At 40.6% G+C, this 13,241-nt stretch overlaps 1 protein-coding gene across 1 annotated transcript in view; it reads right to left on the bottom strand.

Moving 5' to 3' along the window:
• The window catches only part of PPM1L (protein phosphatase, Mg2+/Mn2+ dependent 1L), a 232,811-nt gene that overhangs the window by 51,878 nt on the left and 167,692 nt on the right, over positions 1–13,241 (bottom strand). The window contains exon 2 of the mRNA XM_018553979.1: positions 6,194–6,368. Within this exon, the coding sequence (XP_018409481.1) occupies positions 6,194–6,368 (175 nt within the window). The remainder of the gene's footprint in view (positions 1–6,193; positions 6,369–13,241) is intronic.

The raw sequence follows: 13,241 nt of genomic DNA on the forward strand, positions 1-13,241 counted from the left end.
GATCAGTGTCCCTGGTTAGCAACCAGGGACGCTGATCTCTCTGAAAGTGGCCGGAGCCAGCCGCCCAGCTGTCAGAAGCAGGCTGTCGGCCGGCCAATGGGCGGCCGCTCGGCCAGCTTCAGCTTTCAGCACGGCTCAGCCGAGCTGAGGCATATGCGTTCGGCTCGACTGAGCAGCTCGGCCACGTTCGGGAGCTGTATGGGCTATTGTGAATAGCCCGTACAGCACCCCTTCGGTTCTACTGAACCGAAGGGGTCCTGGGGCCAAAGCTAGCCGAAGGATCGGCCGAAGCTACGGCTAGATCCTTTGGCAGCTTCGTGAATAGTCCCCTGAGAATGGCAGTTCTGGGGAACCCACACTCAGCGGTACTGGGGGATATGAACTCAGTGGTTCTGGGCAGGCGGGCACTTAGTGGAATTTGGGGGTGAGCACTTAGTGGTACTTGGAGGTGGGCACGCACTCAGTGGTGCTGAGGGAGCAGGCACTTAGTGGTACTGAGGGGGTGGGCACTCAGTGGTACTGGAGCAGGCACTCAGTGGTGCTGAGGGAGCAGGCACTCAGTGGTACTGAGAGGGCGAGCACTTAGTGGTTTTGGGGTGGCAGGCTTCCAGTGGTGCTAGGGGGTTCACACTAAGAGGTGCTGGGGGACAAGCACTCAGTGGTATTGGCGGTGCAGGTGGGTGGGCAATCAGTTTGTACTTGTGCTTGTCTCCAGTAGTGCTTTTAGATATAAACGGCAATAGCATCTAAAAATATTTCACCCTGTTAGGATACAGAGGGGGTGGTAATAAAGCTAGTTTTCTGTATACTTGAGGTGAAAGTAAAGGATAGGATGGTCCCCATGAATTAGAGTACACAGTTGTAAAAAAATAAAATAAATAAGTATAAACATGTAATTTATAAAAACATGCATAATAATATTAAGACAATTTTAAAATGATGATGATGGGTGTCCCTATACCAGCAGCAACAAACACCCGCTGTTCCATTTATTACATAAATAAGTTTTTGCATGTTCAGAGATATGATGCACAATTGACTATTGTATAATTCAGTTCTGCCTCATAGGCAATAATAGGGAGACATCCATAAACACACTGAACAGTAAATATAGCTTCTGGATGAATTCAGATTTTTTCCAAAATATCCAAAGTATTGAGCTTTAGCGTCCATGTTCAGACGATGAGGCTCCCCCCAATCGCATTCTGCCCCTGTGCCAATGTCAGGAAGCGATCAATAAGTTAGTGTAAACCAGCTTACACTCTGATGCAGTAAATTATTTGGCTTAGTAACCATATACAGATGGGAAATCGACTGACACCATTTATAGCTCTCGTACTATAAATTATATATAGTAACAAAATAAATACATTGATTAATAAATTAATTAATTAACAAAGTGATTTGCACACACAGGACTGTCACATTCTTTTCAACTGAGGACACATTCTTGAATAACACTTGATTCAGTCATTGCTGTTTTTCTGGTATATTGCGAATTTAATAATTATTTTGCAAGCATCCCAAAATGTATTAAAACCTTTAAATTGATTTATTAGTACTGTATTCTCACCGCTGACTTTGCTTTGATTAGATATCTTAACAGAAGATCTACCTTTTCCTTACATTGACAAATAATACAGTGGTGCTTGAACTTCCAAAGGATGCACTTATTGCCTCTTTGTGACTTAGGGGTCTATTCACGAAGCTGCTGAGGGCAGCCGAGTGAATGACCGATCTGAAGTGAAGTGAGCCGAACACTGTTCGGCTATTCACTTCAGGCTGGTACGGCTAATTTCAGCCGTACATTGGCTGAAATCAGCCGTACATCGGCTTGCTTCGTGTGGCTTCGGAAGCTACGGCCAGATCCTTCAGCAGCTTCGTGAATAGACCCCTTAGTGCTTCATTCTCTATAATTACAGGTACATTTCTCGGACATTTTTTGTCTCGATCCAAAATAACCATACCCCAGCTATATTAGGCTAAAGCCCCTAATACACAAATGTGGTCCTGGAGATGTGCCGGGGGTGGGGGGAAAATAGTTAATCTAATCTCCATGGCCCTGTCCAGGTATTTCTGAAGCTCCCTAACCAAGAAGTTTCCCATCCAGATCCTTCAGCAGATGCTGTCTGCTGGGGAGAAGATTTCCCAAAGGACTTTAGAAAATATTTTAACACACGTTGTACAGTAATACAGCAGTTCCAGCACTGTTGGAGGACCTGGTGAAGGAAGCTTGTCCAAAGGGAAACCATGTGATAGAGACCTGAAATTTCTTAAAGTCCACAAACTCCCACATTATTGCTCAGCCTGGAGTTCTCCTTATAACCAACTTAAGCGACCCAGATCCTATCTCATGGAATCTATGTAAAGCATTTTATAGGTTTACAACTTTTTCATTTGAAAATGTTTACATTTTCAAACTTTACTAAAACATATATTCTAACTTTTCCTGGGCTAAAGCAAAAATGAAAAACATGGCTTGGTCTCAAAGGAGGGAAATGAGCCCGGTTCAGAAAGAGGTTTAGAAGTTTGATACATATAGTGGCCCATTTAGCTTTGTTTTGCTAGTCTATGCTACTCTTCAATGTGCTCCTAAAATTGTCACCTGAACACTAAAGACGATATATAAGAGCCAGGAGAATTTTATATTGCTCGGTATAAAGAGCAGTCAGCTTGGGATCTCTAAAGAAAACTAAAAGCAGACATCACAGTAATGCTGCTCCATTCATCTAGCATAAACGCTCATCCTTCAGTGCATACATTACTGTGCTATTTTTTTTATGATGTTTTGTTCTTCTTGATTTGTATTAATCTCATCTGTCTGTTCTGATTGTGCATATTTGCTGAGTCTCAGATAAAAAGGCCATGGAGGACAAAGTTATTCTCAGAGCGGTGTCTTGGTATCTGCCGCCCAACATTAAATATGCAATATTCTTATATGTAAGAAACTTCTGAGAGAGACATGGACTTTTGATATGTCCTAATGCCCCCGTGGAATAGAACTTCACCAGAGAAATCCTCACTCCAATTTCACTGACTGCCAAAGAGTTACACACAATTCTCCGGCTAATGAGAAGCAACTTTCTGAGAATGGAAAAAGGAAATTGTATTCTCTGTGCCATTCCAGTTGGAATTATTTTCTGTTTTTTGTTAACTATAGTTTGGAGATACAACTCCCCTGAGAGTTGTGAATCCTCTCCAACCTTTATCTTGCTATAATGAAACATTTTTTTTTCTGAAGATACTTCCAAACACTTCTGTAAACCCCTTCAATGGTGTAACACAACAGCTATATAAATAATAAACAGACAGACCAGACTTACTTTTTGGCACGTGTTTCTGACATTACTGATGGAGTAAAGGGATTTCTGGATGGGAATTCTTATGTTTTGCACTCAGAAATTCCATATGCGGCCTTAATTGTATCACCTGTGTATTTTATCACTAGTGGACCTAGCAGGAGCTGGTAAGTTACTAAGGCGTCTATTCACTAAGCTGCAGAGGGCAGCCGAGTGAACAACCGACCCCAAGTGAAGTGAGCCGAACACTGTTCGGCTATTCACTTCAGGCTGGTACGGCTGATTTCAGCCGTACATCGGCTGAAATCAGCCGTACATCAGCTTGCTTCACATGGCTTCGGGTCGGCCGAACATGCTCAGCATGTTCACATAGGAATGCATTGCTAGATTCCTATTGGCTATTTCAATTTGCAATAGCCAATAGCAAACTAGCTATTGTACCCGCCCTCTGCTGCTGTCAGTAGTGGTGGACCTGATGGAGAACTGCAGCAGAGGGCGGGTGCAATGCTAGTTTGTTATTGCAAATTGAAAGAGCCAATAGGAATCTAGCAATGCATTCCTATGGCCAAAAGAACAGAAATAGAGTAAAAAAAGTAAAAAAAAAGTAAATAGAAAACGATTGTGCGGAGCTAGCAGTGACAGCTAGCTCTGCCCAATAGTTTCCTATTGTCCGGCGGCTCTGCTGCCGTCAAAAAAAAAGAAAGAAAAAAAAACAACTCTCCCAGCCGCTCTGGGAGCCTCCCGCTCCCGGCCGCCCAGGAGAAAAGCACTGCTGTGTCTTTCTTTTTCTTTATTCTGACACGGAGCGATGTCAGAATAGAAAAAAATAAATAAAAATGTCCAATTGAAATACATTGCTACATTACTATTATCTATTTCAATTTGCAATAGCCAATAGTAATGTAGCAATGCATTTCAATGGGAATTTTTTTTTTTTTTATTCTGACATTGGTCGTGTCAGAATAAAGGAAAAAAAAAGACACAGGAGTGTTTCTCTCCTGGGCGGCCGGGAGCAGGAGACTCCCGGGGCAAAGGATTGGCCGAAGCTACAGCTAGACCCTTCGGCAGCTTCGTGAATAGACCCCTAAGTATGGCTCTACCACATGGGTCTTTCCTGGTGGAAAGTGAATGGTACACTGTACATATACTTTAAATAGATGTTATAGTGCATATTCATTTTCATGTGACCCCAAAGATGCAAATTAGTCCTCCTTGAGAAAGGGGTCTGGGCACCCCAAAACGTTGGATATTCTTGGGACCTCATTTATTGTCATTTTCTGCCTGGCTCTACACTATGTGGCCATTATACTTTGGTATGCAAAATGATACTACTTTATATCTGGAAACTGTGTCTGATTTGTTTCCATTTTGCACATGATGTCTTTGTATTTGTAAATAATGACAACTATACTTTGTGAACCTTTATTACATTTGTACAATATAGCAAACATTTTTTGCAACACAATTGTGGTTTGTATGCTAACTTAATATTTTACTAAGAATGCAAATTTTTTTACTCTAGTTCTCTTCCACACCCCAAAGACATGCTGGTAAGTTAATTGGCGCCTGTCTAAATTGGCCCTGTATGTATGCTTGTGAGATGGGGACCTTGAGATTGTAAGCTCCTTGAGGACTGGGACTGATGTGAATGTGCATGCAAGTGCCGAGTAAATTGTCTAAACTATATAAATACTAAAAATAAAAAATAAATGTAGAGCAGTGAGCTTTCAAAGTCTGTATCCCAGTTTCTGCTGTACACAAAAGCATGAGATATATAGTAACATACACTGTGGGAGTTAAGTGACTGAAAAATAATACAAGGTGAGACTTCTTTAACATGTAACACAAACTGATAGGAAAATGTACATCTCAAGCTGATCTCTTTACATGCACTGTTTATCTAAACATAAAAAAACTAAACATGATCTTTAACTAATCTATGATTCAATAACATTAAGGCCAGGTTCACACCATTTTCAGGACCAGATCTGATACACGGTGGATTGCATTTTGCCGTGTTCCAGATCGTTTTTAGCTTAAAATTGCCTTTCAGGTGCGTTTGCATGTGTTTGTATGCATGATATGTTTCCATGCGTTCCAGTGCATTTATAACCAGAGAAAATGAGACAAGCAGTATTTTTTTGGTCTTGAGCAGAACTGACTGCACTGGTGTGAACAGAGCCCAGAAATACCATAGGGAGAATTGGGATGCTTTTTGGTCCAGGAACAAACTGTTCTGTTCTGGACATGATCTGGACATCGTGTGAACAAGCATTAATGCAGTCCTAAGATGTGTTATTAATTCAGTGCAAGACAATTGTTTACATCTCGCTCTTATCATAATTATCACATTTTGCTATGCATTTGCTGCATCCAACTAATAACAATGTTCTAGTATGCATCCAGCAGTGATACACGCCTATCCTCAGGCTATTTGCTAATTCTTAAAGCAAACTTTTTCTACTTCCCGTTCTATAGGAAATCATAGATGACTATTCAGTTGTAAATTTCTCAAAAACAGCAACCAGCAGCTAACACACGTTATTGGAAAAAAACAAAATACAGTATTTTCGTATACATGTCCATGTAAGCACATATGTTGATCTGGATAATGTATAAAAAAAATGTAGGTGCATTGCACCAATTACATGAGCTTTTTATTCTCTCCAGAACAATAAAACCTTTCCATATGTGCATCACCATATGCTTAAAGGCGATAAACCATTTTTGGAGTTTACATCATATGACAATATATCACTTCATCAGATGCAACACTTTATAGTGCATTGATGTAATAAACTTTGGGATACATCACTGTCATACAGTACAACCTGTGCAAGGTATGGTGGCTTTGACCAATAGAAGCTAATAGGTGCAGACATCCAAGGACATACCTGCTTCGTCGTAGGTCCCTGAAAGTTTCTCAAGCAACTCTCGGTCTATCGCCAGAATCTGTTGTTCCAGAATTGTCTGGTAGGAGAGGACGCTGTTCTCTTTATCCCTTTCAAAATCTTGAAGATGCTGTTTTAGAACCTCAGGCAGATGGGTCTTCACGTACTCTGCTGCAGCCTGCACAACAAAAAACAAACAATCCTTTTTTTAATCCTGAACTTGTTCAAATTGTTCTTATGTATTTTTCCATTTCACACATTTCAGAAAAGCCTCTAGCATCGTGAACAACAACATTTATGTCTTACTGCTTTGGGGAAAATAAAATTTAAAGCAAACAAACAAAATAAAACAGCACAAATGCACTACTTTATTATGAAAACTATGCTGAGCAAAGATGTTTCAGTTTTAAGTGCACATAAACCTACATAAAAGAATGCAAATGTATTTTGGATAAATGAATGTTCTGAGTTAAGTAATTTTTGCTCCTGGTATGACATCCTCCCTCTTCCATATTTCTAGCTGCTTTACATGGTACTTGGCTTACCTAAATACCTGTTTTTTGTCCATTACATTTGCTCACAGTAACAATATGGACAAGGGTAGACAGGATCTCAGAATGTTAGGGAAACTATTTATGTGTCTGCATTAGCATAGCAGATCCCTATTATAGCAAAAGATGTTCACATGTCTCATTCCATCACAAATCCCAAAATAAGGGTTTTCTTCATTTTCATGATTGGGGCCATGCCAAGTTTTCCCTTATGCCTCTTGACTAACTGCACATCTAGAACTGCTAATATATACCATGGAACTAGCCTAAAATGATAGAGCCATTTATTACAAACTGCATACAGCGGTTTCAGGCTTGTTAGCCATCATCAGCGCAGTCAATAGCATCTCTGGAGAAGGGCTTGGGGATCAACAAGAATGTTTTTGTCCTACCTAACCTCACCCTCTACTGTCTCATTGGTTTCCAAGCCCTACTTCATAGAAGCCATGGTTTCCATACACTATAGAGATAAAGGCCATCAGGCCGGAAACAGCTGTAAACAGTTTGGAATAAAGTATGCTATAATATTAGGCTGTATCTTTGCTATATCCCAGCAGTTCTGGATGTACTTATCGATTAGGCCATAAGGGCAGAAATAAGCAAAGTTCATTGATAGAGCTTACATACAGTTTAGAGCACACAGATTTTTTTGAAAGATGCTGTAAGGCAATGGCTGTTTTGAAGTAAGGAGCTGCCTTTTGGTCTGAGGTTCACTTCATTTTGTTTCTTGTTCATTTAATGAAAAAAGAAGTAGCAGTGGGGGGATTCATAATGTTTTAGTTGCACTTTAAGTATGTTGTGCTGTTAAGCTCTGCACTGGAGCTCCTGTAGTGATCACTTACATTGCCTACCTACTCTGAAGAGGGAGTGATAGATTTCCTAATGGAAAATCTTCTGACACCTACTCTGCACAAGTAGAGCATACAGATGGTAGAAGAGTTCAGAAAAGAACATCTAGGCAGCAGGAGATGCTCAAATAATATATATCAAACTATTTCAGATAATGCAAAATACAAAATGGATCAAAACCATTTCAGATAAGAGCAGCACAGATGCCCACAGCAACTAATTAGATGGTCTCAGAAACAGAAAACAAACATAGAGCTGCTTCCTTCGGGTAACCCAATCAGCAATACCATTTTATGTTTTAAAAATAAGTTTCATGCTGGCTACAATCAGGTTTTGAGAGGTTGCTGAGAGAATTAGGGGAACAAACAGAAAATTCAATGTGAAAGTCTACAGTATATACAGTTTGACAGTACAGGTCAGGCAACGTGATCCAGTATACCTGCTTTTTAGACAAGGTTGATATTATGCCAGACCTGTCAATGTTATCCCTTTGGTAGCTCAGAGGTGGTCTAACTGAGATAAAGGATCATGTAAGCTAAGCAATTAGGGGTATCGTTAGGTCCAACTATGCATGAACTACAGAAGCTCAGAAATAAGTAGAAACTAAGGAAAAATTCAGTGCACAGCCTTGATGTTCATCAAGCACTCCCCAGAGAGCAGAAGATTGTATTGAGCTGTAATGGTTCAGTACACATGAAACATATACTGACTCCTAGAATTTCTAAATAACTGTTTTAGCCATGAATGGAATCGTACAACTTATCGGTAAACACTAAGGGGTCAAGTAATCATTTTATTTCACCCAAGATTCACACACTGTTCACCCAGGATTTTGAATCTTATGTGAAACATGTGTAAATACTTGATGAACATTGTGTGAAACTTTAGTAAAAATAGATCCCTAAATTTACAAGTTTGTTTTGCTTGATATGCCCTATTTCTACTTAAACATTTGCCTGAATGTTATGACGCAAATAATTATTTACAAGAACTCCAGCTTGGACAAAATGTGAACTGAACACACAAAAACAAAATGCTAGCAGGAGGAGTTTTTGGAAGAACAGACCTAGTGGGGTTGATTTGCTAAAGGCAAACAGGCTGTTCACTTTGCTGGGGAACTTGCACTTTGCAGGGGAAGTTTCCCTTAGCTTAGTGAATGAGGTGCAAAGTACAAATTCCTTTGCAAAGTGTATAACAGCATATTTGGCTTTAGCAAATCAACCCCAGTAAGTCTCTTGTGGCAAAAAACTCCTCTTTGTTTGCCCGCAATGTTTATTAATGTACACTGCCGTGGTGCAAGCATAGTACAGTGCACCTTCTCACGATCTTTAAGATGGGGAAGAGTTCAGCTGAGTGTCGGGATAATGCACCTCCAATGCGCATACAGGGAACTTGCACCATCACTTGACACCTAATGGCAGGGGCAGAGATGCAGAGCATGGTCCTGTTATATTCGGAAAAATCCAAAGTCATGGATGCCAGTATATTGTGCATCCCCACATATTACATTATGTGCTCCTGGGGCCCCTAGCTGGCTCACTTCCACTTTAAATAGTCATATTCTATAGTAAAAAATGAGGCATCACGCAGAGTATTCATCATAGATTTCTATGAGACATGTTTGTTTACAGCTCAATTAGACCTTTGTGACCTCTACAAGATAGTAATTTACTATCTCCCATTCGGTAATCTATTTTTTCCTTTTGCTAAATCTTATGAACATTTATCACAACCTGAAATAACCAGAGAATAATGTTTTCTTATCAAAGTCCTGACCTAATATGTTCTATTTTCTGTGCTTTAGTTACAATACCCTTCCCTGTGCACAGCGATGCTCGCCTGATAAACGCAGTCATGCACGTGCATTACTTTGATCTTTTACTATTCTGTGTAGTAATGGATCAGAGAAGATACAATGCTCCTACAAATAACATTTTGCTTTTTCATTAACATGTGACGTAACTATATTACTGTTCTCTATAGTCTAATAGATATATATACGGTACATACATTTTTCCCTATATTCTATGATATTGTATAATATAACTATATTTTCTGTATATCTGACGCAGCCACTCAAAATATGCATGCTGCATACAATTGAATGCATATTGTTTAAAGTATTAAACTCTCAGCGTTTTTTAGCTAAACACATTTGGCTCAACACTATAAACATTACTCAGTAAACTATTTCTTAACATTTTTGGCCAAGAAATTGCAGTTTAGAACCTTTATTCCCGCTGGCTCCTGTTCTCCCAGCGCTGCTTTCCCAGACTTCTGGTTGGGAGTGCATTAGAAGTCAAAAGGCAGTGTTCTCAATCTTCTGTTAGTGTGGAGGAGAGAGGATGAGGGGAGTATCTTGCTGTATGTTTGTATTGATGCACACAGCATATGGAGAGAATGCTCAAATCCCGTCCATAAGGGTGTGTACAAGAGTGGCTCCATAGGACCCTGCAAGGGAAAGGAACCACTCTAAGGAACGGTTCACACCATAAAGAGTGCGTTCAGCCTCTGGAACGCAACCCGGCTGGCTCCCTGCGTTCAGGGCTGGGAGGGAACTTGGCAGTGCATTGAAGTCAATGCACCACATTGGCCATGCCCCCCAGTTGTAGTGCGATCGCCCACACCTGAACGCGTGGCACATTAATGCCTGTGTTGCGGTCCAGTCCAATCTGCAAAAATGCTGCATGCACTATTTTTGCAGATTGCACTGGGCCGGAAAGCAGGCTATAATGTGCCACGTGTTTGGGTGCTGGCGATTGCACTGCAGGCGGGGTGTGTGACTGTGGTGCCAGTGACTTCAATGCACCGCCTCATCCCTGAACACAGAGAGACGGCCGGTTTGCGTTGCAGTGCATTCTAAAGGCCGAACACTCGGGAACGCACTCTTTATGGTGTGAACCGGCCCTAACACAGGAAGGTTATGCAGTGATCATGAAAGCAGCATAAACAGGAACAAAGGCAAGATTTAAAAGGTGAAGCTACAAGAAGTTTAAAGGTAAAGTCCACATAAATGCCTGCTTCATTAAAGAAAAAATGTGCATTTACTATTTCAATGGACCACGGATGCAATGCTCTGGCTCCTGCATATTCTCTCTCCTGTCCCTGTCCATATCGAGGTATGTAAATTAAGAAACAGGGATGGGAGGAAGAATGCATGGACTACAAGTGCGGTGACAACACATTGAGAACTAGTCCCTCTACCTTGGTGGCTTTGACAGGATCTGTGAATGGGTGACACAGCTGTGTCACCCATTCACATGTCACCCTGAATATGGATGTAAAATGAAACATGGTCTAAATAGTAAACTTAGCCTTTAAAAATTGAGGGTTTAATATCAGATGGACTCTAGGAAAGCAGCTCACTATGCATCTGAAATGCATACTGTATATGGGAAGTGTACTAAACAGAAATTGAATTAAACGGAAGGATGAATTGCTTGATCAGGAGCTATGTGTCACCTGTTTGGTGGGGCAATGAAGAAAATGTGTAGGGAATTACAAATCCTTTGCCATGTAAAACAGCAATAGTGTATGTATTATAATATGTATTTAGTTTTGTAAGAGTTAAGATTTCACAACTACACCTGTGTAACCTACTGCAGAACACATGTATATAAGGTCAGTAGGCAGGCAGTAGAATTGTACTTCCTTTTTGGGGTAACATTCTCATATTTTTGCTTCCTATATTATCAATCACATCCAACTTTACAGGCAGCTTTGAATCTGATTGGTAGCTGTTAGAAAATTGTTAGTACTGGCATTATGCGTTCATGTCAGAAAGGAGAGTGTTCCAGGATCACCAAAGTGGTTGTGGTACTGTAGACTGGTTCAGTACCGCAATACCTGGACAAAAAACCTGACTACTCAGCAGATGTCTGATCTGTCTCTGCTTCCTGTATTCATCTCAGTGTTCAGCTCTCAATTTTGACTGTAGTGTACATTTAAAACATTGATATTATCGTGGTGGTGGCCCTAGCATTTTTGCCTCCTGATGGGGGGGGGGGCATGGTGCAATCAGAGCAGCTGGAGGATTTTACCATCCTGGGATGCTCTGCCTGGTGTTCCGCCCAGCGTCCCTTGTTGCTAAGAGCTGGACAGGAAGATGGGCCCTTAAACATTTCCCCGCCTGACTCTTAGCAACGTGGGATGCTCTGGCTGGAGTATTGTGCAGCATAGTGGCTGCTCTGCCTGCTGCCAGCCAAATGTGACCCAAAGAGATGCCCCACATGATCTGGAGAGATACCTAATTAAAGGGACAGCCTTGGTGATCTTATTGACATACATTTCTAAATACTATAAATAAACTAAAAAGACTAAGGTGTCTATTCACTAAGCTGCCGTAGGTAGCCAAGTGAATGACCGACCTAAAGCGAAGTGAGCCGAACGCTGAAAGGAGAGAAACACTGCTTTTTATTTTTTTTATTTTTTCTGACACATAGGAATGCATTGCTAGATTCCTATTGGCTATTTCTATTTGCAATAGCAAACTAGCTATTGTACCCACCCCCTGCTGGTGTCAATCAGTAGTGGGGACCTGATGGAGAACTGCAGCAGAGGGCGGGTGCAATGCTAGTTTGCTATTGGCTATTGCAAATTGAAATAGCCAATAGGAATCTAGCAATGCATTCCTATGGCAAAAAAATATTTTTTTCTATTCTGAAACGGCTCCGTGTCAGAATAAAGAAAAAAAAAAGAAAATGCAATGTTTCTCTCCTTGGCGGCCCGGAGCGGGAGCGCCAGGGAGAGTTTGCTCTCTGGAGATCAGTGTCCCTGGTTAGCTGGTAACCAGGGACGCTGATCTCTCTGCAAGTGGCTGGGGGCAGGCGGAAGAAATCGGCCAGCTTCAACTTTCAGCGCGGCTCAGCCGAGCCGAGGCATATGCATCGGTCATTGTAGGAGGCTCCAGGAATGTTTCCTGAACCTAAAACAGAGTATTCCCTTAATTTCCTGTTCTGAAGACTCAAAGGAAGTGACAGGAAATCTCTCCAAAGTAAGTGAAGTTTACTTTTAGACAGCTGTCACTAGAATAGGAGTCCCCATTGGTAGATTTACCCTCAACTCCTGTCCTGGTGATAACTGTAAAATGTTTCATAACTATATTATTATTTGATGTGGGATTGAACATTTTTACAAGGTACCACATCCTATTATATAATTATGAAAAGATCAAAAGAACAACATTTTAATCCAATACTTCATCAAAACATTTGTTAATGCAGTATTGGAACTTTATGTAAATAGTAAAATATGATGATTTGATTGATTTGTGTATGAGCGTATTCTTGGAAAAGTCCAAAAAAACTTGTTCTTGTAATTTTTCATAATTGTAAATTTTTTTAATTTCCATCACTTTTTGTCCCAGTCTGACAACTTTCACCAGGACAAATAGAGAGTGTGAATCTTCTCAGTGGGCACACAGACAAAAATAAAACTCTAACCATTGCCGACTCCATCCAACACCAAATAAAAAAACATGTTTTGGCTTTAGATACACTTTAACCTAACCTTGGATCTTAACTCTTAACACCTAAGTGTGAACTCCATGCAGATATTAAAAAAAACGAAGCAGTTATGTATAAAAAAAACTATGTACTATGTATTTTTAAATGCAACTTACATTTTCTTTTTTATATCTGCCTTTTGTAATC

Source organism: Nanorana parkeri, unplaced genomic scaffold, assembly GCF_000935625.1.
Source record: "Nanorana parkeri isolate BGI_ZX_2015 unplaced genomic scaffold, ASM93562v1 scaffold136, whole genome shotgun sequence".
In the NCBI taxonomy this organism is placed as follows: domain Eukaryota; kingdom Metazoa; phylum Chordata; class Amphibia; order Anura; family Dicroglossidae; genus Nanorana; species Nanorana parkeri.